Source organism: Prionailurus bengalensis, chromosome C1, assembly GCF_016509475.1.
Source record: "Prionailurus bengalensis isolate Pbe53 chromosome C1, Fcat_Pben_1.1_paternal_pri, whole genome shotgun sequence".
Taxonomy (NCBI): Eukaryota; Metazoa; Chordata; class Mammalia; order Carnivora; family Felidae; genus Prionailurus; species Prionailurus bengalensis.
This window is the reverse complement of record NC_057345.1, coordinates 7,036,622-7,064,422: the sequence shown is the minus strand read 5'-3', so window position 1 is coordinate 7,064,422 and position 27,801 is coordinate 7,036,622. Positions and strand designations below refer to the sequence as shown.

Genomic DNA, 27,801 nt, shown 5'->3' with positions numbered 1-27,801 from the left:
ATTCAGCCAGTAAGGGACTTTTATTCATTTGCTGCATTCAAATTATACAACGTAAGGAGTAAAGGAGCACGACACATCATAAACACCAGCGTCAAACACAAAAATACCAGCTTCACATATTTCCTAAACTCAAAATTCATGTTACAAAAGCAAATTAGGAAAAAGGGACGATAGGAAGTACAGTGGCATATTTTCTTCTTCCTCGATGGAAGTCACAACAATTAGTATTTATTCCCCTGTGAAGTGCATTGTTCTAATTTCCATTATCAAAACAGGAAATTCTCCCCTGGAGGTCACCCAAAACTGTTATGAAGCTGTGGGGTTAGCAGCATTTTTGGTACTAGGACAAAAGGCGAAGCAGGTCGTTCTGTGTACAAAGGTATCGACTCATGAACAGCACAACAACAGGCTTGTTTCACTATTACCAAGTCTCCTGGGAGGCTCCCAAACGCTTTATTTTTATCCAGTGGATCCTGAGGTCAGTATTCTCACAGCTGGGCAGGCTGGGCACTTCTAGGTAGGAAGGCACGTTACAAGAGAAGTTTCTACAAAATAAAAGAGAAGTTTCTGGCAATGGAACCTTTCTGCAGTTGGCACCCATACCAGATGGACTAAGTGTGGTTTTCCAGAAGAAATCTAAGTTTCATTTCAGTAGCTTCATCTATTCTAGGCGGTTATTTTTCAATATTGCTTCAACTCTCAACTCCAAAAAGTCAAGGAGAGGAAGAAATGACCTTCATCTCTGTGGTCTGAGATTCTAACCCACCACTCCTTCAGCAGAGAGAGACTGAACCCTACTGGTGCCAGGCTCTGCACCCCTCAAGGTCTTTGTGAAGCTGGCCTGTTGGCTTTAGTAAGAATAAGTCAGGGGCGGCTGGATGACTTAGTCAGTTGAGTGTTCAGCTCTTGATTTTGGCGTGGGTTGTGATCCCAGGATTGTGGAACTGATCCCTGCGATGGGCTCCATGCTGAGCGAGGACCTTGGGATTCTCTTTCTCTCCCTCTGCTCCTCTCCTCCACCTTGCCCTCTCTCACTTAAAAAGAAAAGAAAGGAATAAGTAGCGGTAGGGTACGTTGGCTAGTTTTTTCTTTAAGGTTTTATTTTTGGGGGGTGCCCGAGTGGCTCAGTTAGTTAAGCAACCAACTCTTCATTTCAGCTCAGGTCACGATCTCATGGTTCATGAGATCAAGGCTTGCGTGGGGCTCTGTGCTGGCAGCGTGTATGTAGGCTGCTTGGGATTCTCTCTCAAAATAAATAAACATTAAAAAAAAAAAGATGCTATTTTAAGTAATCTCTATACCCAACGTGGGGCTCGAACTTACAACCCTGAGATCAAGAGTCACATGCTCTACTGACTGCTGAGCCAGCCAGGGACTCTCCCCACCCTCTCTTTTTTCTTTTAAAGATTTTGTTTGCCAGCTTTAATATTTTCCCTTTTCGAACTGTGGATTCGGATTTGACTGCACAACCACACAGCTGTATTTTTCTTTGGCAGGGTTATTAATCCTTCATCTAGAATGGTGTAGGTATAAAATATAAATTGAAAAAAGGTAAATTATTGTATTTGCATCAGAAATTGAACTTTTTATCACAGGATAATTTTCATGCAACATGAAACTACTCCATAAAAGCTATTTCTGGTCTTTTTTGCTTTACCAATTGGTAAAATTTCCACAAAATCGTAATGCATCAAACTATATATAACAAGCTTGCATTTGTAACATAGAAACTATGACTTCGATTATTATTTGGGAGTTCTACTTTGGTTAAAATCCAGACAAAAGGATGAGAAAAAGTGTAAGAAAGTAGACCCTTTTACTGCTTAAATTCACACGTGGCAGGTTCACGGTGGGCCAGAGCAGGAACAGAGGGGCTCTTGAGAAACTCAACAGAGAATTTTAGAGTGAGATCACAGAGTGCTCTTCTGAGATTCTGAGCCAGAAGGACCGCTGAGCTGACTCAGTGAGGCATTTCTCATGTTCTTAGGACCTTCGTTCATCTTTTGATTATTAAGCTGTCAAGAAAGGCTAAGAGCACGGACACTTAATAAAACCCTTGAACAGGATCCCTCGTTCTCCACGGTCCTCTCTGTTCCAGGTAGCATGATAACATCTCTGAAGTTGTTCCTGCAGAGACGGCAAAAGGGCAGACGGACAGAGCCACGAGAGGCCGTGCTAAGAGAACACACATAATGTACAACCTTTTAATTTACTACTGATTTTTTACCAAACTTGTAAGCTTTAGTTTAGGAAACAGGATGCAATTCCCTTCCCCAGACTGTTTCTCTGCCTCTGGTGGGCATCAGAAACACCTGTGCACCTTTCTGACTCTCTGAGGGCCTGGACCTTTCTCCCAGCCTCCAAAGGTAAAGCTCCAGGGAGGTGCGTCTTGGCAGAGCTGAAGTGGCCAATTTCTGACGTGTGCCAGAGAGACTGAATCGTGAGCACGGTTTCTGCCAGGCGTATTCACAACCTGTATCCTGCGTAGCTGAGGATGACCGATCAGCGGTGCATTTTACACGATCACTACTTTAAGAATTGTTTCCTTGGCCCCCCTCGGTGAAGAATGCCTAGAAATGGGCACGCGTAAAATGTTAATTCCCTTTCTAACTGAAGTTAAGATTTTAAATGGACTCTTGCTTTCCCACTTTGCTCTGCTTATGTGGTAGACCAGAGAGGTCCTTTCTGACTTATTTGTAGTTAGTACAGTTGAATGTCTTCTGGTTTTAGTGCTGCTAATCCCTTGTTTTAAAGATTAAAGGATTTGTACATTCTTTAAAAAAAAAAAAAAAAAAGACCATCTTGAAAACATCCATTTTGACAATTTCCAATAAAAAGATAGACGTGGGGGCGCCTGGGTGGCTCAGTCAGTTGAGCATCCAATTCCTAATTTGGCTCAGGTCATAATCTCACAGTTCACAGAATCGAACCCTATGGTGGGTTCTGCACTGACAGTGAGGAGCCTGCTTGGGATTCTCTCTCTCCCTCTTTCTCTCTGACCTTCTCCCACTCGCTCTCTCTCCAAATAAACATGTTTTTTTTTTTAAAAGCACTACATTAAAAAAAAAAAAAAAAAAAGACAAACCATATTTTCATCTACTGGTGATTTTTACCAAACTTTTAAAAAGCTTTAGTTTATGGAAACAGGATCACGATTCTTCTTCCCGGTCACTAACACCCAGACTCTTTTCACATTCCCAACAGACAAGTCCAAAGTGCAGGAGTCATGAGTTAGCTTCTGCAGTGTTTTTCTGCAAGGGAGCCAGGATGACCCCAACATTCCTCTCCTCACTCTCAGGGCTGTACAGGTCATGCTTTTCGATATACTCTCGGACAAGGTCTGGCACCAAGTAGCGAATGCTCTGGCCCCTTCTGAGGGCTCGCCGGATCTTTGTGGAGGAGATGTCATTGGTGATCCATTCATTTACCAGGTGAATGTTGTTCCGGTGTTTCCACAGTGCGTCGGATTCGTAGATGAATTTCTCAGCATCGTTTCCAGCCCGAGTAATACAGATGAGCCCATAGTCTCCTACAATTCGGGTGATATCCTCACTCTTCCACAGATTGGGAACACCGAACGATTCCAATAAATCTGCCCCACACAGCAGCTTTACTTTTGGCACATCTGGGAAGAAGAAAACACAGCTTCAGGGTCTGCTTTGCTAATAACTCCCTGAGTCAAAATGAATGCATCTATGTGTTTTTCTGGCTAGAGGGTTCATAGTTTTGATCCGAATCAGATTCTCAAAAGAGATCTAGGAACTGCAAAAGTTAAGGACCACTGCAGGAGAAGTAAGTTCAAGGTGCCTTTTCCTTCCTCTCCTTCCCTCCCTCCAGTCCCAAAACTAACAAGGGGCATTTTCCAGGCACCCAAGCATCCTGAATATGAAATGAAAATAGAAAGGGGGCTTGTTCAGCACTAGAATCTTATCCACTCCAGTCAGTAAGTCTCGATAAAACATACAGACCTTTTGTTTTTGGCTCTAGCAATTCCTTTTGACTAAAATCTTGTCTTTGTTCAGCCCACTTCCTTTTCCGTCCAGGCCTCTCCAGCCTAGGTGAGTCCTGCTGGTGATCACAGCTACTGGCCTCCAGTTTCTCCTGATGGTGTCTAGAAAACAACAAAGCAGTAGAACATCCTCTTCTCACAACATTCAATCAGAATACTGTCTCTCTGGAGATGGCTTAGAGCCTCTGGCCCAAGGTCCAGGCTGTGTCATATTAAGAAAATGCAAACCACAGCTACACCCAAGGCCTATCAGTCAGAATGGATGCTGACCAGCACCCAGTACTTCCGGGTCAGCGTGGAGGCTGGCCAGTAGTGCCCGGGGACTGGCTATCGGGCATAGAAAGTAAGGAGATCCTGGGAACACAACAGATGGTAGCGATTACTATTCTAAGCTTTATGTGTGTGTCACAATAATAAGAGTTAACATTAGTTATTTATTACGTGCTAAGCACTCCACTAAGTCCTTTGCATGGATCATTTGATGAAATCTTCCCAACATCCCATGCCATAAATATCATCGTTATTATTATTCCCATAATGGAGGGAAGTGAAAGCTTAGAGCTGTAACTCCAGCTCTTGGCAGACTCCCTGGGATGCAGGAGGCATTCAGTAACAACCTGACTGCGTGAATGCTCTGGCTTTTGTAAAGCAACTCTATTGGGGCGCCTGGCTGGCTCAGTCGGAAAAGCGACTCTTGATCTTGGAGTTGTGAGTTTGAGCCCCACGCTGGGTGTAGAGATTACTTCAATAAATAAAACTTAAAAAAAAAAAAAAAGTAAAGCAACTCTCTTATTGCCAGCATTATATCAGAACTGCTTATTATCCCCATTGAGAGAGAACTCTAATTTGCCCAAGGTCACTTAGCTTATAGGTAGCGGAGCCGGTGCTTGAACCCCAGCAGTCTGCTTCCAGAGCCCACACTCTTGACCACTGAAGAGTGTGGCTTCACCTAGTAGTGGAGAGCCACAACACCAAGGATAAGGTCCTAGAGAGGACAAGTGCCCGAAGCCTAGAAGGAAGGGACCACAGGCGGGACTCACGGGCAGCCTTGTTCTGGATCGGCAGCAGGATGCCCAGTGCTCTACAACCGTGCGGTTACCCAACATGAGCTACACCTGGGGAGCCAAGTGTGTCCTGTGCCCCTAACTCCCTTCGTTCTTGAGCAGCTGCGTTAATATGTAGCGGACAGCAAGGCTGTCAGGGAGGGGGCTGGGTAAGGTCGTGGATGCAGAAGGCTGGTATCTGACGGGAGAATTTCTGGCCAGTGAAGAGGGCTGACTTCTCCCTGCCAAGTCTGAAAAGCCGTTCCTCTTGATAAGCTGCTGTGCCAGATAGCCTCTGCTGGCCTGGTGTCCTATCTTCCCCCGGACACACCTCCCAGAGGTTCTCACGTGAGAGAGATTCCACCGATGGGGTTCACTCACAAGAGAGCTGGAAGGAAGACGGGAGGCACAGGCCATCTTTCTGGGCTGTGGAGCCTGAGAAGCAACCTCTTACGGAGTGAGCACAGTGGCCAGATCCTGTATTCCACTGTCCAGTCACCAACTTCAGGAGACTGGGACAGCTTAACAGCCGCATTTGTGGGAGCAGGGACAGGAACCGCTTTCTGAATGGCCACCTCAGCTAAAGGAGGTATGACCTTGAAACAAACCCGACTTCCCCTCCTCCAGCCCTCTGACACTTCTGCACGAGCACCTAAATCCCTTTCTGCTTAAAACAATCAGGGTGGTCTCTATTTCCTGTCCAAACCCTAACTGATGTGGTCAGAACCAGAAGGCTCAGAACTCTAAGAACTGACATTAGATGGAAAGGTTTTTCAGAAAGATAACATTAAGTAATAATTAATTAGCTGTTGCTCACTCTAGTTTCTGAATCCTTAACGGGAAATGTTTCTAAGGTACGAGCACAGAGATCTGGGACAAACCCAGTATGCCGTCATGGAAGCAACACCCAAAATCAGGACTGTCCACGACCAGGCACCATGGCTTCTCTTGTTTAAATTACCTGCCTCTCTCTTTTAAAAATTTTTTTTTAATGTTTATTTTTGAGAGAGAGAGAGAGAGAGAGAGAGAGAGAGCAGAGAGAGAGGGAGACGCAGAGTCTGAAGCAGGCTCCAGGCTCTGAGCTGTCAGCAGTGTCTGATGTGGGGCTCGAATCCATGAGCAGTGAGATCATAAAGTCAGATGCTTAACCAACTGAACCACCCAGGAGCCCCTACCTGCCTCTCTCTTTTATACTTAAGAAGATTAACGACAACAATGTCTTCTTATGATTTTGCCTTTCTCATTCGGGGCACCGATAAGCCAGGCAGGCTTCTCTGTGGATGTTGTCTCCCACAGAGGTGCAATACTAACGGGCACGCAAACATCTAACAACACGATGAGGGACATGAAGGCTAAGGAGCCGCCACGCCCCACACCTGAGACGTAACCTTATGCAGGAACAGCACAGCCCACGAAAACGCCCTCCCCACCCTGGTCACGGTTTGCAAACGTGTTCTATTCACAGACACGGGCCACACTGACACAAGGCAAAAAGGCCCAGCCCATTCCCGCAGGACTGACAAAGCCGACCTCACCATGAATACCTTAGCACCTTCAAGGTCTCTACCCAGTCCTTCTGAAGACTTTCCCAGGTGTCAACTTCCACCCATTCTGAATTCTTGGTGGCTAGCTCTGCCATGATAACTCGGTGGTGGGCAGAGATGAGTCCTTTCTTCTTATACGCATCGCCCACAGGAGAGATGACGCCTTTGATGACTCTGTATTTTCCTGGATAAAGAGTCAGATTTGAAGCGAGGTGTAACAAGTCAGATTTTACACACAGGAAGGATTATCATCACTCTGGTTTTTTTTTTTTTTTTTAATTTTTTTTTCAACGTTTTTTATTTATTTTTGGGACAGAGAGAGACAGAGCATGAACGGGGGAGGGGCAGAGAGAGAGGCAGACACAGAATCGGAAACAGTCAGCCCAGAGCCTGACACGGGGCTCGAACTCACGGACCGCGAGATCGTGACCTGGCTGAAGTCGGACGCTTAACTGACTGCGCCACCCAGGCGCCCCTAATCATCACTCTGGTTTTATAACAGAGTCCCGCCCCCTGGGGTTTCAGAAAAGGGATTTAGGTTCTCTTTCTTTCTTTATCTTTCTCTTTCTTTCTCTTTCTTTCCATCCATCCATCCATCCATCCATCCATCCATCCATCCATCTATCCACTCATTTATAAACAAGGTGAAACAGGCATAACATAAAATTCGCCACGTTGACTGCCTTCACTGTACAGCTCAGGGACATCAGGCACATTCACATCTCTGCAGCCATCCAACCATACGTCTCCAGAACTTTTGCACCTTCTCCAACTGAAACTCTGTCCCTATTCATCACTAATTCCCCACCCCCTACACAATCTAAATTTTGATATTGCCAAATTGCCTCGTAAAAAGCCTTAATCAATTGGTATTGTTCACCTACAGTGTATAGGACAGCCCATTTCTCCTCAACTTCTGATACTTGACATTATCAAGTTTGAACATTTTTGTCCATGTGATGGGCAAACTAGACCTCGTTTTTTATCTTCGTTCCCCAATTATTAGGATTATTGGGGAGTTTAAGCACCCAGGCGTCCATCTATCTATCAGCCTATAGCATGATCCTTTACATTACAAAATACATTATGTAGGGGAGAAAATCATTTTCCTTGACCCTCCTTGGGTCCCTGGCTGAGTCTAAAAATTAAACTGACAATGGGGCGCCTGGGTGGCTCAGTCGGTTGAGCGTCCGACTTCAGCTCAGGTCATGATCTCACAGTCCGTGAGCCTGAGCCCTGCGTCGGGCTCTATGCTGACAGCTCCGAGCCGGGAGCTTGCTTCGGATTCTGTGTCTCCCCCTCTCTCTGTCCCTCCCCTGCTCATGTTGTCTCTGTCTCAAAATAAATAAAAACATTACAAAATAATAAAAAATAAATAAAAATTAAACTGACAAAGAAAAACATAGAAATTTATTTAATAGAAGGCTTATGTTACGTGGTACCTTCATAAGGAAATAACAGTTAAACCTGGGTATTTTTATGTCAGGTTTGGTGAAGAGTGGACAGTTGTAGAGAAAAATGGTAGGGCAAAGAGTTTGAGGTACGTTCACAAAATTCAGGGAAATTTAGCACGGCCTGTTAGTTTAGATTCTTCTAGGCATCGATTTGCCTTTAGTAATAAGGATGCTCCTTTCCTCCCGGTATAGGGAGGGCACCTCCCACAGGAAGGTTTGTTTGGTTAGTTGGTTGGCGTTTTTTTTAAGTTTATTTATTTATTTCGAGAGAGCTTGAGAATGAGCACAAACGGGGAAGAGGCGGGGGGGGGGGGGGGGGGGAGAAAGAGAAAGAAAGAGAGAGAGAGAGAGAGAGAGAGAGAGAGAGAGAGAGAGAGAATGAATCCCAAGCAGGCTCCATGCTGTCAGCACAGAGCCCAACACAGGGCTCGATCCCACAACCCCGAGATCATGACCTGAGCAGAAACCAAGAGTTGGATACTTAACTGAGTCACCCAGGCGCCCCTCATGTGAAGGTTTTTTGAGCTGCTTCCGAGAAGGGTGGGGAGGAGGTCAGAGTGACCTTCCTGTTTCTGCCATTTTTTCAAACTGCTTCAGCTTAAAATGTCCAACGTGACAAAGGGCCATATTTGGGGGTAGTGGCCTGAACCCTATTGCTTTTGGCTACTGTTCCTACCTGTTCCGTTCATGTAGTCCTTGGCCAGCTCAAATAGCCTCAGGTGCATGTTGGTGATAGGATTAAAGGAGCCACAAGCAAGAAGAACCACTTCTGTCTTCTCTGAATTCTCCATGCTAAGAATTTGAAGTTGTTGATCTAAATGGAAAACTCGGACACCCTGCTCGTTGTCTGCAAAGGAAAAGAACATACGTTCAGCTATAGGTCTTTAGTGGCCTTTCACATTCCCATTCCAAGTGAATGGATAAAAATATTTGGCTTCGGGGCACCTGGGTGGCTCAGTCGGTTAGGCGGCCAACTTCGGCTCAGGTCATGATCTCACGGTCCGTGAGTTCGAGCCCCGAGTCGGGCTCTGTGCTGACCGCTCAGAGCCTGGAGCCTGCTTCAGATTCTGTGTCTCCCTCTCTCTCTGTCCCTCCCCTGTTCATGCTCTGTCTCTCTCCGTCTCAAAAATAAATAAATGTTAAAAAAAAAAAAAAAATATTTGGCTTCGATGACAAGGACAGCCCCATTTCTCCACCCTTCCTTTTCACTGTGAATTTGCAGCTCCTGCCAGAAAGGAATGGAATCTCCTTCCCCCTCTTTGTGACTTGCTTCGGACAAGAGAATGTGGCAGTTAGGACAGTGTGCTAGTTCTGAGCCCAGGCCTTTGAGGTCTGCACACTTCTGCTCTCTTTTGGCCTCCCTCCTCTGCCATGAAAACAAGCCGAGGCCAACCTGCTGGACAGAACACGCGGGAGACAGCTGGTGCCCCCGCTGACAGCCAACCACTGGCTGTGCGGCTGAGGCCATCCTGCACCAGCCAAACCGCAGACGACGTGCTCAGACACACAGCCCAGGTGAGATCAGCTGAGCCTGGCTTACATCAACAAACCCACAAGCTGACCCTAGACTCATAAGCAAAAATGAAATGTGCATGCTGCTGAAGTTTTATGACTGCCCTACTGTAGCTCCAGTTAGCTGATACAGTGATGTTATCAACTACCACATAAACGGAACTCCCTGACAACCTGCCCTTCAAGACAGTAGTCGGCCTCTTAGTCAACATGATCACATTATCACTTTCAGCTCAGGAACAAACAGTTTACAATTTACAAACCTTGTTGCATATTATTCCATTTGATCCTTCTACAACCCTAATGAAGTAATACAAGACAACAGATTTAAACTTTTATTAAATGAACTCAGATAGATTCAGAAATTACGAGGCAGCAAAAGGCCCATAATGAAACCCAACAGTCATTGGCCACACCCTGCTCACCAAACCCTCTATGCAACTCCCTTAAAAGCAAGCACTTTTAACTTTTTCAGCTATTTCTTCTGGTAGATTCTACCATATTTCTATACTATGTGCTTATAATGCTATTTCTAAATTTATCCAAAGTAAACAGTACCTGTTTACTATGCTGATCCATGAGGATTAGCTCTCACACACCCTCACTGCCTATTCCCAAACTTCTACATGTATATCTATCTATAGTTTCCAGTCTGTGTTGAAAGCTGTCTTCTCCTAGAGTTGTGAAGGCATCGCTTGTAGATTGCAGTGTTAACAGCAATAAATCCAAAGTCACTCCCAATTCTGGATCCTTTGAATGTGACTTACATTTTTCCTCCCCTGAAGCTTGTGAGATCTTCTCTTTGTCCCCAGCGTTCCGAAATTTTACAATGATGTCCTCTATGTGACTCTATTTTCATCTGTTGTGCGGGGCACTGGGCAGACCCTTTCAAACTTGAGGCTCATCAACTTCAGTTCTGGGAAAGGTCCTTGAATGATGACATTCTGCCTTCCGTTTTCTTTGTTCTCTTTGGAAATGGCTATTATTTGGAGCTGAGGCAGCTGGATTGGTCTTCTCATTTTCTTTTCTTTTCCCTCTTTCCTTTAAGCTCTAATTTCTAGATATCCTCAACTCCATCCTCCATCTGTTGAGCTGATTTTCAGTTCAGCTATTATAGCCTTCATTTTAAAGACCTTTGTCCTCTAGGGGCGTCAGGGTAGCTCGGTCAGTTAAGCGTCCGACTCTTGATTTCTGCTCAGGTCGTGATCTCACGGTTTGTGGGGTTGAGACCCGTGTCGGGCTCCGTGCTGACAATGTGGGGCCTGCTTGGGGTTCTCTTTCTCTCTCTGCCCCTCACCTGCTTGTGCTCTCTCTCTCTCTCTCTCAAAATAAATAAATAAACTTAGAGAAAAAAAAAGACCTTTGTCCTCTAAATGTTCCTTTTTATGGTGTTCTGTTCTTTCACCAATGCATTCTCTTATCTGTCTACCAACATGAATGATACATTTTCAGTTTCTTTCAACAAGAGCCGATAGGAAGTTCTGAGTGGGTGAGTAGGGCCCATGTACAATGGGCTCCACTGTATGGTAACCTGGCAGTCAGTGTTGCAGGCCTCGCCCCTGGGACCGGCCGGATTCCACAGAACAGTATCCTCCAATCTCCTGTCTGTTATAGCACAACAGTTAAGAACCTGTGCTCTGTGGGGCACCTGGCTGGCTCAGTTGGTAGAGCATGCAACTCTTGATCTCCGGGTCACGAGTTCAAGCCCCACGTTGGGCAGAGACATTATTAGAGACATTATCGGGGGGGGGGGGGGGGGGCGGGAAGCAACCTATGCTCTGAAACCAGACTGCCTGCATAGAAATCACCTACATGGGCTGGATGACCCAGGACAACCCGACCTTAACCTAATCTTCCTTTGTCCCGGTTTTCTCAGTCTTAAAATAGAGAAAATAACAGTACCTACCTTGTGACCATCATGAGGATTAAGCGAGCCAATACATGCAACTGCTTTTGACAAGAAATAAACACACTGTGAATGTAGCTACTATTAATGCTGCACATAATGTCGCTATAGTTCAACTCTTTTTAATCTACAAAAACATGAATTTCAAATGGTTCACCCAAACATTATTACTCTATTGACTCTGGTTTTTTTCCTGGAGGGTTTTTCTCCCGGAACTCGTTCTCTAATGTGGACTGAAAGTCTCTAGTCCTTTGTACGGCTATCATTCTGAAACCTTTTTCATCTCTCTTCTGAGTCAGATCCCCTATTTCTGAGGACCGCATCATGTCTTTCTTGGTTTATGTCCTGATTTTTCTAGAATGTATCCTCAAGTAGCTTCATAATAAAAGGTACATGGGAAATAAGTTTGGTTATGTCTTTATCCTTCCTTCAGAGATGAACGGCTTAGTTGAGAAAAAAGCAAGTTGAAATTATTTTCTTTTAAAATTATGAATGCATTTCTTCATTGTCTCCTAGCATACCACACTACTGCTGAAAGTCTAATGCCATTCTGATTCTTTTCCTTTTTTACATACCTTTTTTCTTTTTGGAAGATTTGTAGGATGTTTTCCTTATCCCCAATGCTCTGAATCTGAAATGCCACAATGTTGCATCTTAGTGGGGGTCTTTTTCATTCATTGTGCTGGGAGTCAGCTGAAGAGGTTCAGAATGTGCCAGTTTGGCATGTGGATTATCTTGAGCAGAAGGTATTGAGAACCCTGTGGGCTCAAGAGAAACTTCTGCCCCTCCCTTAAGAACACAGAAGAATCTAAATTGGAGGTCTTTCTCAGAATAAGGGTTATTAGTGGAGATAAATTTTATCTGAGTGGCCCATCTGTATAGCAGGGCAAATGTCTAATTACCAAACATGTTTTTATCGCCCCACAAAGCGCATTACTCTCCTCTGAAAACACAGACCCCCACCCTTTCTGACTTCAGAGTGACATACAGACCTCATGTTGCCTGACTTTGGAATTCCCGTGTCTATGTGGATCCCCCATATGTACACCTGTTACAGTTGTTTTATTCCTCTCAACCCCTCTCATGTCACTCTGATTCTTAGTCCAGCTAGAAAGACTTCTGAGAACACAGGAGTTCTTGCTCCCCAACACAGTGAGCCTTCAAATCTCTTAAACTCAAATCACTCAGTTTTGGGTTTTTTGATAAACTGCTTAAGAACTATCAAAAAATAGTTTTGTTATTGTAAAATTAAAAAAAATATTTTTTTAAGTTCATTCATTTATTTTGAGAGAGTGCATACGCATGAATGGGGAGGGACAGAGAGCAAGGGAGTGAAAGAGAATCCCAAGCAGGCTCTGCACTGTCAGCACGGAGCCCCAAGCAGAATTTGAACTCACGAACTGTGAGCTCATGACCTGAGCCGAAACCAAGAGCCCGACGCTTAACTGACGCCACCCAGGCGTCTCTAAAAAATATTCTTATACATCCAAATTATGTTTCAAAAGAATCATTCTGAGAGCTTATAAATATAATTCCAATGATGCCAAATTGCTAGAAGCATGTGGGGAACTTTGGGGGAATTACCTATACAGGCCGGAGTATTTTTCCAATTAATGTAGAAATACAATGAAAGATAACAAACACACAGCTGTATGATACTTTTCAATGGATAAAATGCGTTCACACACCTATCATTCAAGCCTCCCCACCAAAAACAAATTTGGCCAAAGTCATCTAGCTTGTTCCAAAAAATAAGCTATTGTTAGATATTTCGTTTTTCTAGTTAATCTTCCACCACTGGACATTTATGTTTTTCTAACTTTTCAGTATTACAAACATCTGAGATCAACAGTGGGTTGAAAATGAGCTGGAAATAGAGGCTGTCATATACCTCGCTGTGCACTTCCAAGACTTCCCAGTGCTCAAACAACCTGTGTCAGGACCACTGATTTATAGCTCAACAATGTCTAGACCCAAGTGCCAGGGTGACCAAGTCACTTTTGGTCAGATTCTATGCTCTCATTGGACAAAGCCAGTGAGTGGCAGACCCAGGGCCACTTGATTCCTGATTCCTAGGCTCACTCATCAAAAGAAAAATGGGAGACCTGGGTGGCTCAGTAGGTTGAACATCTGACTTTTAAAAAAAAAAATTTTTTTTTACATTTATTTATTTTTGAGAGACAGAGAGAGACAGCGTGAGCAGAGGAGGGGCAGAGAGAGAGGGACACACAGAATCAGAAGCAGGCTCCAGGCTCCGAGCTGTCAGCACAGAGCCCAATGCGGGGCTCAAACCCACAAACCATGAGATCATGACCTGAGCCGAAGTCAAATGCTTAACCGACTGAGCCACCCAGGTGCCTCCTGACTTTTTTTTTTTTTAATGTTTATTTATTTTTGTAGGCGAGAGAAAGACAGAGTGTGAGCTGAGGAGGAACAGAGAGAAAGAGAGATACAGAATCCGAAGCAGACTCCAGGTTCTGAGCGGTCAGCACAGAGCCCAACGCGGGGCTCAAACTCACAAACCATGAAATCGTGACCTGAGCCGAAGTCAGACGCTTAACTGACTGAGCCACCAGGAGTCCCTCACTGACTCTTGATTTCAGCTCAGGTCATGATCTCATGGTTTGAGATCGAGCCCTGAGTTGGGCTCTGTGCTGATAGCATGGAGCCTGCTTGGGATTCTCTCTCTCTCCTCTCTTTCTTTCAAAAGAAATAAATAAAAAAAGGTGGGGGGGGGGGGAGGCATTAAACCAGAGCTGTGTAGTTTGGAAATGAGCCCTCCTGGTTGAGGAGATGAGGAAAGTGCATGTTAACCCCTTAGGCAATGGGAACCTTTGAAGGTTTCTGAGCAACAGAGTTACAACACGGTTCTACATAAACAATGTTTTAGAAAAATAATAAGACATGGGGACTTACAACCTTAATTGATTTTATCAGCTTAACCAAATCACTTAATTACAAGTCTTAAGTTTCCGTATCTGTAAAACAGGGATAATGACAACCAATTTCAGTCACCGTGAGGATTAATTCTGAGACTAACACATGGCAACATGCTTGCATATTCCCTAGAACAGTGCTAAAATAAACGGCAGCTGTTACTTGGGAGGGAAGTGACAACACTGATGATGGTGATGCTGTGGGATTAACTGGAAGGGGCAGAACAAGACCAGTTACAAGTCATGTGACTGGAAGGCCAGTTACAAAGTTATGAGTCCCTCAATTTAAATAGTCAGTGAGAATGGAAATAAACATTTATTCAATAAACATTTGAGGCTTTCTCCCAACAAAGCATAGTGGTAAGGGTCACAGGGACACTGCTAATTGTTGATAAGAAATAAAGAGAGAAGGGTCGGTAATGCTCCACACAGCATTTTAAAAAATGAGTTAATTCACAAGAATGATTTAAATGTCCTACCTTTCAATTATCAGCTCAAGGATGATACCAGAGTTCACTTGAGGCTTGTTCCCACCCCTCCCATCCCTACCCCCCAATTCCCATACAGAGTGCCTGTGGTTATTGGGGTGGTGGTGACTACGACGACATGCCCGACAGGGCCCACAGGGAAATCAGGGTATCCCGCCAGCTTCTGAGCATGATCAATGAGAGCCTGTCAGTTCCAGCCCCGCCCACCTCAAGTTTCAGACACCACTCCCCATGGGAGATTGAGCTGTGAGCAGGAAGAACAATAAAGCTGTAAGGGGAGGTTTGGGTCCCCAAGGAGCTGTCTGCTATTCAGGGAAGGACAGAACAAAGAGCTTAGAGCTCCTCCCCAACCTTGGGGATGCACTCAGGTTTCCTGTCTCCCCACCCCCCTCGGGGGAAAGGCTGGGGAAGGGGCTGGAGCAAGCTGATCTCTTAGCTAAAGGAAGCTTTCTCCCTGGTCACATTCACAACCTATCTCAAATATCCAGCTCAGTTCTATTAATTCATCATGAACACAGACAACTTGAGCTCACACTAGACTCTAGACCTTTAAAACCACTGAAGAATTAAGTTACAGTCAGCCTCCACTGTAGCCCAGGGTGTTTAAAAAAACAAGGATCCGTCCCTCTCCAAGGAAAAGTACTTCCTCTGTATCGCTGCAAGGTACCAGAATATGTGGGTAGGGAAAGGGGACAAGCTGGTGGCAAATGGGAGGAGTAGTTTGGAAGCTCTAACAGGGCCGTTCTGGATCCTCCTTGCTTTGCTCCAGGTGCTCAAGGACCAGCATCCCCATGATTCACTTCTGTCTGGCCCACACAGCCTACCACCTGCACTGCTGGCTGCCGAGATCATACCGGCTCAGGCTGTAAGTGTCCCTCCCCAGCTTGCTATAACAAAAAACTCATTTCTTCCTGAGACAGTCTTGACATTGAACTAAAATTTACTTTCAATTTTTAAATCACATTTTTCTTTTAAAAAACTGAAATATAGCTGATGTATAATACTTTCTTAAATTTGTTTAAAGTTTATTTATTTTGAAAGAGACAGACACCGTGTGAGAGGCGGAGGGGCAGAGAGAGAGGGAGAGAGAATCCCAAGCAGGCTCAGTGCTGCCAGCACAGAACCCTACAGGGGGCTCGACCCCATGAAACCATGAGACCACAACCTGAGCCAAAACCAAGAGTTGGATGCTTAACTGACTGAGCTACCCAGGTGCCCCGTGACTTTCTCAGGTTTGAAAAATACTGAGATGTAAACATTAATGAAACATTTTGTAAACATTAAGTCAGTTTTTTCAATGTTAACATTGAAAAAGTCAACCATCTTGTAACATTTCAGAATGCTCAATATAATTAAATCTATGTTGACTGAATGTTAATGTGTTGACTTGTCAACTGATTGGAATTTATACCCCTAAAAAGATGCTATTCCTTTCAAAAAGGTCCTATCAAGCCTCTAACTGTATTCTACTTGTAACAATGTTTCACTGCTTTAAACAGTCTTGGGGTATATTTTGAGACTATTTTTTTTTAATACTTTCAACAGGGATAAATCTTTGTCTTTGAGTAGATTTAATTTCTACAGATACCCTAAGGTCCCTCAGTGGTAAACCTCATTAATAAAATAATCAAGGTAAATAACAGAGCTTATGATGAAGAAAGAGAACTATCAGTTACTGAGGAAGATCTTATATGCATGGATCTTGTATTATTATTTTCAGATTAAGATATTCTCATATGCATGAATTTTATATTACACTATCTTATGTTGCATGTAAGTACATGTAATTTCAAAAGAATTTCAAAAATGAGCAGAAACAGCAGACTTCATCTGGTTGTGGAAGCTGGGTGGGTCGGCTTACTCTGTTCTTTGGTTACACCCCATGTGAACCGGGTGGCAGGAGGCAGCGGCTGGCACAGCACAGGGCCATGGTCAGGACTCTCAGACCCGGCTCCAAACTCTAGCTCTATCACTACTGGGTGTTTGTCCTTGGACAAGACACTTAGTCTTTCTGAGTCTGTTTCCTCATTTATAAAATGGGGAACCAGAGTCCCTATCTCATTGGATTTTGTGCATATTAAATACGAAAGTGAATAAAAATGTTTGACACATTTGTCTACTCATGATGAATGTTAACTTTCACTATTATCTGTGAGCTGTCTTAAGGCATGAACTTACAAGTCACAGTAAAGGAACCAAGGTTCTAAAGATCCCTTGGGGACCAGCATCCACAGCGCCTGCTACGTAGTAGGAGTTCAGGAAATGGCAGTGCTAATCTTCGTGAAGTTTTATTAGACATAATTGTGCTCAAATGGAATGGATCTCAAGTCATCTTTGTTATGTTTAAAACTTTCTCTCTGTGGTCTAATGTGACACTGTCATGAAACAGAACCTAAATTCGGTTTCTTGAAGCCATTTGATCACTAAAGAAGTAATGTAAAACGTAACTCGCTGTGTCTCACGCAGCCAAGTGACGGTGTTCTTGTTTGGGACCACCGCTCTAGTCCTCCAGCTGTATGTTCTGCTAAGGTAAGTGTTTTCACCCCCCACCCCCAGCACAGGGCAGCTCAGCATGTGGGCCTGACCTCTGGAGATGGTTCTGGTGCGCTCTGCCATTCCTGTGATGAGTTTAACTGCAGCCTGACCCATGTTTTCGCCCCTGTTATCAATGGCGGTCACCTGCTTCACCTCTTTGAAAAAGTCAAAAATCTCAATATGAACAGAACAGTTGGGATTTGGGCAGATCGAGTTTTAACACTTCCTTCTTTTAGTACAAGAAGCTGTTAGATGGGAGACAACGAGGGCACCAATGTTGCCACTTATGGATTCCCTAGAGCCCAGTCCAACAGCCTAGCATGAGCTAACGTCTGCAGGGCCGAGGGCGACATAGATATACGTGACCAGATTATGACTTGATACCTTATTTCAGATTCTATGTTGGACATTAGTCTTGCAGAAAAGGTCAGTCAGCTAATAACTCTCACTGGACAAATGAAATAAATGCAACCCGATACATTCAGAATAAAAACTGCAGCTCTAAACATGTGGAAAGTCTGAAATAATCTGAAGACTGAGAATCCACAAAAGGGACAAAACGGAAATGGGAACTGTGACACTCCCTGGAATTAGCCTAATTCAAATTTTCCAACTTAGGTCCTAGGAGTTTTGTGTGCAGTTAGACCAACTTCCTTACTCCAGAAGGCCAGAATTCCCACAAACTATCTTCTTGATATTTTCCACCGAAATATCAAGTTAACATGAATTAGAAAGATAGTAAACATTATTTGTCCACCGATCAGAAATATTAACAACTCTCAATATTACTAGTAGGCTATTTAGCAGCGTTAATTTGCAGTTAATAAAAGGGAGTTGCCTGGAACCAAATGAACCCAGGGCCAGAATTAAGATTAGAATCCAAGGGTTAGTGCCTTCTGGTATCGTGCTTACAGGGCGAATTTCTTCCAATAATTGATAAATTAATGTATGACCCTGTGTATTGATTTTAGACCCAGATCTTCCCGATACTGTGGGCAACCTCTCCTTACCAACCTGGTTGGTAATATCATCTTTACTTTCTTCACAATTGGTAAGTGTACATTCATCAAGCACTTATTACGTGCCTACTGTCTGTCAGACACCGCTGAGACAAAAATGGGGAAGATGGGACTTCCTGCTCTTCAGGAGCTCACAGACTGAAACTTAAGAAAAAAATTCACGTTTAAAATTCAGGTGAAGGAAATTTTTAAAGTTCCTTAGCAACCTTCTGGAGAAGGTTGTCCTTCTGGTGGTCCTAACCTTTGAGTATGAAACCGAATTAAGTTAAATGCAAACATTTTGTGTTGGTGTTATAAAATTCTTTAGCTATAAAAATTACTAGATTCATTTACTCATTTAATAAACGGTTACTGAACTGGAGACGATACCGTGTAGAAGAACACGGACCTCAACAACTTGAAATAAAAAAGTAACAGAGAAGCAGTGGACTCTGAAATGTGGAGTTTTAGGAATGTCTTAATTAATACATTTCGATTATCTTTGCCCGTGTGTGTGCTTAGAAGACTGATGTGTAATTTTTTTTTTTTAACCCGTATTTATTTTTGAGACAGAGAGAGAGAGCATGAACGGGGGAGGGTCAGAGAAAGAGGGAGACACAGAACCCGAAACAGGCTCCAGGCTCTGAGCTGTCAGCACAGAGCCCGACGCGGGGCTTGCATTTACAAACCGTGAGATCATGACCTGAGCCGAAGTCGGACGCTTAACTGACTGAGCCACCCAGGCGCCCCAAGTGATGTGTAATTTAAATAAAAACTATGCCTACATTTTTTTAAAGATTTTTATCCATTTAAATAATCTCTAGATCCAATATGGGTCTCAAACTCACAACCCCGAGATCAAGAGCTGCATGCTCCATTGACTGAGCCAGCCAGGCATTGTCCCTAAACTTTAATGAAAAAATCGTTACCGAAGGCCTCGGGCACTGCTCTAACTGCTCCAGAGTCTCCCACTGAATCGCAGCTCCACAAGAGGCGACGACGCAGGTAATGGTGGCAAGCACTGGCTTTGGAGACAGAGGGAGGCCAGTTGAAACATTCACTCCACGACAAGTTACCTAACCTCTCTGAGCTCCCCCCACCTCATTTGTAACCCGGAGATAAATTACCTGCTTCGTTTTGCTAAGGCTTAAATGAGATAACAGGAATCATCAAACAAAACAGTCATAGTTCCTATTACCAACACCACCAATACTAAGAACACAACCTATATTAAAGGAAAACCTTAGCCTGGCTGGGTTTTGAGCATGAGTCCCACAGGAGGGAAGCGAGGAAACATACACTGTTTAGGCGTGCATTCAAGAATGTATTTCTGGGGGCCGCCTGGGTGGCTCAGTCAGTTTAGCGTCAGACTCCTGATTTCCACCCAGGTCATGACTCACGGTAAGGGAGTTCGAGCCCTGCAAAGGGCTCTGCACTGATAACGCGGAGCCTGCTGGCGATTGTCCCTCTTTCTCCGCCCTCCCCCACTCACAATTTCTCGGTCTCTCTCAAAATAAATAAACTTAAAAAAAAAATGTATTTCAGAGATAATTAAACCTAGTAAATTGCTGCTCTGATGTCCTTTTAGGTTTTACTGTGCTGTTTACGCAGATGGAGCCTGTCCCACAGGCACTCGAGAGGATGTTTGCTGTATTTGGTGTGGGATCCTTCAGTGAAGGAGTCTATACCATGGTGTTAACAGTTTTGGCAACTGACTGTGTATGTTTTTAAGTACTGAATTTCTAAAGGCTCATCTTAATCTGAAAGCTTGACTGTACATAATACACCATTAGTCTTCAATATTTTCTACTCACAGTAAAAATAGAGGTATGTAGAGACAGAATTCTTAATGAGACATGTGCCACAGTTAAAACATTTCACCAGGGAAAGTTTAAAAATTCCAGAAGAGGGGCGCCTGGGTGGTTCAGCTGGTTAAGCGTCTGACTTTGGCTCAGGTCATGATCTCATGGTTCCTGAGTTCGAGCCCCGCATCAGGCTCTGTGCTGACATCTCAAGAGCCTGGAGTCTGCATCAGATTCTGTCTCCATCTCTCTCTCTCTCTCTCTCCATCTCTCTCTCTCTCTCTCTCTCTCTCTCTCTCTCTCTCGGCCCCTCCCCTGCTTATGTTCTGTTTCTCTCTCAAAAATAAGCAAACATTAAAAAATAAATAAATAAATAATTCCAGGAGAGATTTTTTTTTTGTGGATAAATTCTACTGTATTAGACTAAAGAGAAAAAAAAAAGTTGAGCTACCGCTGAAGAGTGGAGCTGTTGGACTGCATTTTGCAAAGTATGCAGCAAGCCTTCCATCTCCTGCTAAGCTGGGGCCATTGTTTAAATCCTTTCGGCAAAAACACTGTAAATAGGGGTTCCAGTTAAAAGACAAGTATTCCTCACAGTGCTTTTCTCCTCCCAAATACAGGAAAAAACGACCCCTGAACTTTACTACTTGTCTGTGCTGCTGTCGGTGGGCAGCTTGGTTTCCACAGGTGAGCAAAACTTCCCGAGCAACCTGTCCTTGTCAAAGGCTTAGCAGTCCTTCAAGGCAGTAAATGCTCAGGCAGGGCTGTCCTGTCGTAAGAGAAGCCCGGTTCCTCCTAAAGCCAGAGCTCCAAGAAGCACAGTAATTAGAAAAGCAAAGTAAAGAGGAAGCACAGAGGGTTAGAATGGGAAATAAAATGCCATCCTTTTCATGTGGTTTCCACTGCATTTAATTAGATCCCCTTCTTCATCCTGCAGTACTTTTCTCGGGCCTGGGGCTGACCTGGCTGGGCAGTGGGGCCCGTGCACGACCAGGCGCTACATCAACGGTCTGATGTTGGCATTTGAGGCCTGCTGGTCTCCCGCCTCCCACAGAGGTCGCCGGCAGGCCAGGCCTGTCTCAGCAGCCCCGCCACCTGACAGCTGCCCGGGAACAGGTCGGCTCCTACCCTGCTACTCCTGAGTGAAGTGGTCAGCTGACATCACAGCTAAGACAACAGGAAGCACATCAAAACCAGTCATCTGAAAGAAGGTTTTCTTTAAGTATTAATTAGTACGGACAATGGATAAAAAGGAACAGTTCAACCCAAATCACCAGATTGACACCACGACCAAATTCGCCCCAAATAAGGACGTTCTTTCAAGATCATTACTCTCTCTGAATCTCCTTTTTTATTTCATGAAAATATTGTCATCAGCTGGATAGCTGCTATAGAAATAAGCACTGAAAAGGAAGAAGGAAAATGTGAATCTTAGCAATGAACAAAGGTTCAGTTTCAGGCACCTGGCTAGCTCAGTCCGTTAAGCATCTGACTTCGGCTCAGGTCATGATCTCACAGTGTGTCAGGTGGAGTCCCACTTCGGGTGAGCCCCACTTCTCTCTCCCTCTAGCTCTCTCTCTCTCTGCCCCTCACTCACTTGCGAGCACTCTCAAAAAAAAAAAAAAAAAAAAAAAACCCTAAAAACCTCACAAAGGTTTGGTTTCAAAAAAACAGTGATTCACCGGGCGCCTGGGTGGCGCAGTTGGTTAAGCGTCCGACTTCAGCCAGGTCACGATCTCACGGTCCGTGAGTTCGAGCCCCGCGTCGGGCTCTGGGCTGATGGCTCGGAGCCTGGAACCTGTTTCCGATTCTGTGTCTCCCTCTCTCTCTGCCCCTCCCCCGTTCATGCTCTGTCTCTCTCTGTCCCAGAAATAAATAAAAACGTTGGAAAAAAAAAATTAAACAAAAAACAAAAAAAACCAGTGATTCACATTGTGTATTTGAACAATTTATTGTTCTTTAAAAACGCAGTGGGAAATTTTAGAGTAAAACTAACCACAATCTCCTCCCCATGGGTTACAAAAATCTTTTGCATCACAACAGTCGATTGTAGTCTAGAGAAAATAGCCAACTGACCTACATGATGGTTTTTGTCTTCTTGCTTTTGCTGTGTATATTCATAGATTCTGAGGTTTCTTAGTAGGAGCTAGTTAATCACAGATGCTCTCCACATCTTTAGGAAGTAGACACAACTCTATTTCTTGAGGAAAAGAACTATCTATTGGTAGGAGGATGAAATTCAATATAAACATCTCCCAACACATCTATGACAGGCACAGACCTTCACAAGTGGGAATGACTGTTTCCACCTGTTTCTCTATTCAGGTGGCCCCTGCTGGAGGCGAAGTTACCTAACAAACACACTATCCATCCAACATGCTGGCATTTCTGAGTGCTTTCCAAATTCCAAACCTAGTGTTGAAACTTAGGAATTAGAAACTTGATGGGGGTGCCTGACTGGCTTAGTCTGTAGAGCATGCAACTCCCAATCTCCAGGTTGTGAATTCGAGCCCCACATTAAGCATAGAGATTACTTTAAAAAACAAAAACTACAAAAAAATTCTCCAAATTCTCAGGCGCCTGGCTGGTTCAGTTGGTGTAGAGCATGCGACTCTGCATCTTGGGGTTGTGAGTTCAAGCCCAACACTGGGTGTAGAGCTTACTTAAAAAAAAAAATAAATAAAACAAACTAACAAACATATATACCTCAGAAACAAACCAAATATGTATGTTTACTAGCTGGAATTTAAATAAAAACTTGGGAGAAAAAAAAGAAACCGGAGTAACCCATACATTAACCATGAAAGCCCCTGAAATAATTTTTACTATGATTGACACAAACTTTTTAAAAGTAACACAACCTAGGAGCGCCTGGGTGACTCAGTTGGTTAAGCATCCGACTTCAGCTCAGGTCATGATCTCACAGTTCGAGCCCCTCATCAGGCTCTGCGCTGACAGCTGGGAGCCCGGAACCTGCTTCAGATTCTGTGTCTTCCTCGCTCTCTGCCCCTCTCCCATTCGAGCTCCCTTCCTCTCTCTCTCTCACAAAAATAGACATGAAAAAAATTTTTAAGTAACATAAACTTTTATGTTCTCCTGACTTCGTTAACCAAATATTAACATATCAGATAAACATCAATATATCTCAAATAATATTTGTATTGGAATTTCCTTTTTTTTTTTTTTGATCTGTCTTATCCCACCCCCCAAACCTGATCTACCTGAAAACTTCAGGTAATGACAACTCCATCCTTCCAGTTGCTAAGACCAAGTACTCTAAACCATCCTTAATGCCTTTTTGCCCCTCACACCCCATTGGGAAATCCTAATGGCTCCATCTTCAAAATATATTCAGAATCCAATTATTTTTCACCATTTGGAACATTTAAGTTTATTTATTTTGAGAGAAACAGAGAGAGCATGAGTGGGGGAGGGGCAGGGAGAGAGAGGGAGAGTGAGAATCCCAAGCAGGCTCCTCATGATCAGTGCACAGAGCCCAACATGGGGCTCGAACTCACAAAACCATGAGATCATCACCTGAGCTGAAATCAAGAGGCAGACGCTTAACTGACTGAGCCACCCAGGTGCCCCACTGTTGGGAAAATTTTAACTGACTGTTTCTAAATGCAAGAGGCTGCTTAAGACCAAGGCTGCTTCGTATTCTTTCTTTTCTTCCTTCCTTCCTCCAAGTTTTTATTAATTTCAGTAATCTCTACACCCAACATGGGGCTCGAACTCACAATTAAGAGCCATGTGTTCTTCTGACTGAGACAGCCAGGCGCCCCTATTTCTGTATCTTGAAGTTACACAACATTCTTAACTTCAGAAAGTAAAATCACGCTTCTTTTTTTTTTTTTTAAATGTTTATTTTTGAGAGACAGAGAATGGGTGGGGGAGGGGCAGAGAGAGGGAATCACAGAATCTGAAGCAGGCTCCAGGCTCTGAGCTGTCAGCAGGCAGGGCTCAAACCCACAAACCGTGAGATCACAACCTGGGCTGAAGTCGGATGCCCAACCACCTGAGCCACCCAGGAGCCCCAAAATCACATTTCTTAACTGATAAACATAACTTGAAGCATAATTTAAAACAGTATTTTAACTAACCCGTAATGTATAAAACTGAATTTTCATTTACTTTAATGGTTTTATTACCCCCAAAACCAAACCTGGTTTCATGAGAGTTAATTTCATTAAGAAACATTTATTTCATGCTACTAATACCGTATGAAATATAAATTATGCTCTTTCCGATATGAGTCAAATTTATGAAATATTCTGAAACTGTGCTACCTTTTAGCTGCTGCACAGTTTAGACAACCACCTCACAGACTAAGGAAATTCTTTATGACCTATGTTGGCTCAGAAGCGAAGTATCTTCTGTTGAGCACCTATTTTTATGGGGAATGCTTTGTTTTGGGGCTCTTAATCTGGAGCCTGGCTTCAGGAATATAACATCCCTGAATGTATAAGCAAAATGTAGGGTATGTGTACATATGAGCAGCTTTCTGGGAGGATGTCAAGGAAGTTTGAGAAGCTAAAAATAAGTATTAGGGGCACCTGGCTGGGTCAGTCGGGGGAGCATGCAACTCTTGGTCTTGGGGTCATGAGTTTGAGCTCCCTGTTGGATATAAAGATTACTTAAGAGGCGCCTGGGTGGCGCAGTCGGTTAAGCATCCGACTTCAGCCAGGTCACGATCTCGCGGTCCGTGAGTTCGAGCCCCGCGTCAGGCTCTGGGCTGATGGCTCAGAGCCGGGAGCCTGTTTCTGATTCTGTGTCTCCCTCTCTCACTGCCCCTCCCCCGTTCATGCTCTGTCTCTCTCTGTCCCAAAAATAAATAAACGTTGAAAAAAAAAAAAAATTTAAAGATTACTTAAATAAATAAACTTTAACAATAAATAAATAAATAAATAAATAAATAAATAAATAAATAAAAACAGTAAGCACTAAACTCATTAAATTTAGTATATAAAAAAATACCAGGGGTGCCTGGCTGGTTCAGTCAGTAGAGTGTGCAACTTTAAAAAAAAAGAACATTTTTTTAATGTTTATTTATTAATAACATTAATAAATTAATTAATGAGAGAGACAGAGCATGAGCAGGGGACAGGCAGAAAGAGAGGGAGACACAGAATCCAAAGCAGGCTCCAGGCTCTGAGCTGTCAGCACAGAGCCCAACACAGGGCTCGAACCCACAAACCGTGAGATCATGACCTGAGCCAAAGTCAGACCCTTAACTGACTGAGCCACCCAGGCCCCCCTAGAGTGTGCAACTCTTGATTCTAGGGTTATGGGTTTGAGCCCCACATTGGGTGTAGAGCTTGCATTAAAAAAAAAAGAGTAAAAAACCCCTTGACTTTGACATCTATCATTGCTCATTTAAAGTTAAAGAAAAAAACAAACAAACTGGGGCACCTAGGTGGCTGAGTTCGTTGAGCAGCCAACTTTGGCTCAGGTCATGATCTCATGGTTTGTGGGTTCAAGCCCTGCATCAGGCTCTGTGCTGACAGCTCAGAGCACGGAGTCTTCAGATTCCCTGTCTCCCTCTCTCTCTGCCCCTCCCCCGCTCTGTCTGTCTCTTTCTCTAAAATTTAAAAAACAAAATTCATGCTCTTAACTACGTCACAAAATTGACCACAGTACAAGCTATCTACTGGTAGACGTTTAAAAGAGGTCCACATGTTCAGAGAGCCTTTGGCTCATGTACTTCTTGTTAAGCCACTCGAGTTTCACCTGCCCCAGCATTTTTCCTACCTAGTTGGAGCAAACCATCCTCTCTGGGCTCCCATCCCAAGTCCAAGTTAAAATGTCCTAAACTCCTGCAGCTGCCAAACAGTATTTCCCAGTTATGACTCCCAACTCTGAGGTTATTTCCCCCAGTGCTCTCTCCGGTAACTACCAACCTAACATGTTATCTTTTTTTTTTTTTTTTTTAAACAATTTCTTCTCTTCCCTCCCCACCCCCCTCCAAAACCTGGATTCTGTTTTTGTTTGACAACTGGGACCCAAACCAAGTTCTCTTACTTATGCTCTAGGAACGCTTTTCATTATCCATTCACTCTAAACAAGAACCCAAAGAACACCGTCAGCACAGAAGTGCTAAGTCAAATCAAGTCACCGAGAAAGAGGAGCAGGTAAGCACAGTGCACGATCAGGGGAGGCCCTTCCTCCACAGCTACCACCACCACTTATACTCAGACCGACCCAAATGCCTGAACAGAACACCCTATCATCATCATCATCAAAATTAGGGGAAGTACACAATGAGCAAATGTTTATTTAGCAAGTTCCTCAATCCGGGAAACAAAGAATATTTTTCAGTTTTGTTTTATTTGGCACTGATCCTATTTGTCTCCGAGAGCTCCACGTCACTCAATGCACGTATCGAAAGTCAGAGAGAATTGCATTAATGTAACAGTCACTTACTTTCACAAAGGAAATTCTGTGAACCTGAAGCGTTTTTGCAAGGTAGGTTATGGGAACCATTCCAACTGCGTCAACAGTCTTCAGTTGGGCTGGAACAGTGATTTCACATCCAAATTGTAACGCTGAAAAGCAATTTATGGTAATAAGTAGGGAATTCTACAATTAGAACTGCAGAAGTAATTCATTCTGGTAGGATTCTATGGTAACCTCTGTTTGGCGTAGCTGGAATAGCTTTAAAGACAACACCCTTGGGGGAGGAGGGGACCTGGAGGCCTCAGTTGGTTAAGCCATCGTCTCTTGATTTAGTAGAGGTCATAATCCCACAGTTCCGTTCCCAAGATCGAGCCCCAAATCAGGCTCCGCGCTGACGGCATGGAGCCTGCCTGGGATTCTCTCGCACGCTCTCTCAAAAAAATAAATTAATTTTTTAAAAAACCCAAAGTTTTAAAGGCAACACCTCTGCAACAATTTTGCCGTCAACCCTGATGTGGACTCAAGGAGAAGGGCTGGGAACACCAGAAAATGGTTTCCGCCCAGTTTCCTCAGGAACTTTTAACTTGTTGCCCAAGAGCGAGTAGTGTCCTCAAGGGACGTGTCAATCCGCTTCTGGGAAGATGGGTCTCGCCTTTCCACGTGGAAAAGGGATTTCGGAGGAAACAGAAGTCCTCCAGAATGGAGAACTTTCTCCTCCGCCCTCCACCCACCTCCGCCAAACACAAGAAGCCTCTAGAAAAGGACTGATTGATTGACTGACTGACTTTACTTACTTTACCCGCTTATTTATTTTTACCTGTTCAGAGGGGGCCAGAGGAAAATTTAGCGAGTCTTTTGGTTTCACGTTAAGATGGAAAGAATGAAGGGGCAAGACTCCTTGCCCCAAGCTTGAGTGTGACCTTGCCTCGGGGACCGCTACATCTGCCCCTCAAAGACCCCGCCATCTTGAACTCCCCTCGGCGTGCGACAAAAAGAGTCCCGGGCTGCCTCCCCTAAAGCCTGGTTTCTCAAGGGCTCCAAGCCAGGGGGCTTACCACGCACGTCCTCAGGGTCGACCGGCCCGAATCCTCCCGGAGAGAACCCGCAGCCCGGACGCCAGAAAGGGAAACACCCGCGCCCGCATCCTCATTGGCTCCTGGGGGCCGGAAGTGTATGCG

The 27,801-nt window shown here is 44.1% G+C and overlaps 1 protein-coding gene across 2 annotated transcripts; it reads right to left on the bottom strand.

Annotated features, from left to right (window-relative positions):
• NMNAT1 (nicotinamide nucleotide adenylyltransferase 1) lies at positions 1-27,799 on the bottom strand. 2 transcript variants are annotated; one of them, XM_043578491.1, is made up of 6 exons: positions 27,679-27,799; positions 26,651-26,772; positions 8,727-8,897; positions 6,597-6,780; positions 3,969-4,111; positions 1-3,625 (listed from the first exon to the last, which is right to left on the bottom strand). In XM_043578491.1, exons 3-6 carry the CDS (start codon positions 8,839-8,841, stop codon positions 3,225-3,227), a joined length of 843 nt encoding a protein of 280 aa, XP_043434426.1. In that variant the 5' UTR covers positions 8,842-8,897; positions 26,651-26,772; positions 27,679-27,799; the 3' UTR covers positions 1-3,224. The 2 variants fall into 2 exon arrangements, with proteins under 2 accessions (XP_043434426.1, XP_043434428.1); XM_043578493.1 differs by having other exon boundaries at positions 27,441-27,738.
• Positions 27,800-27,801: the final 2 nt, after the last annotated feature.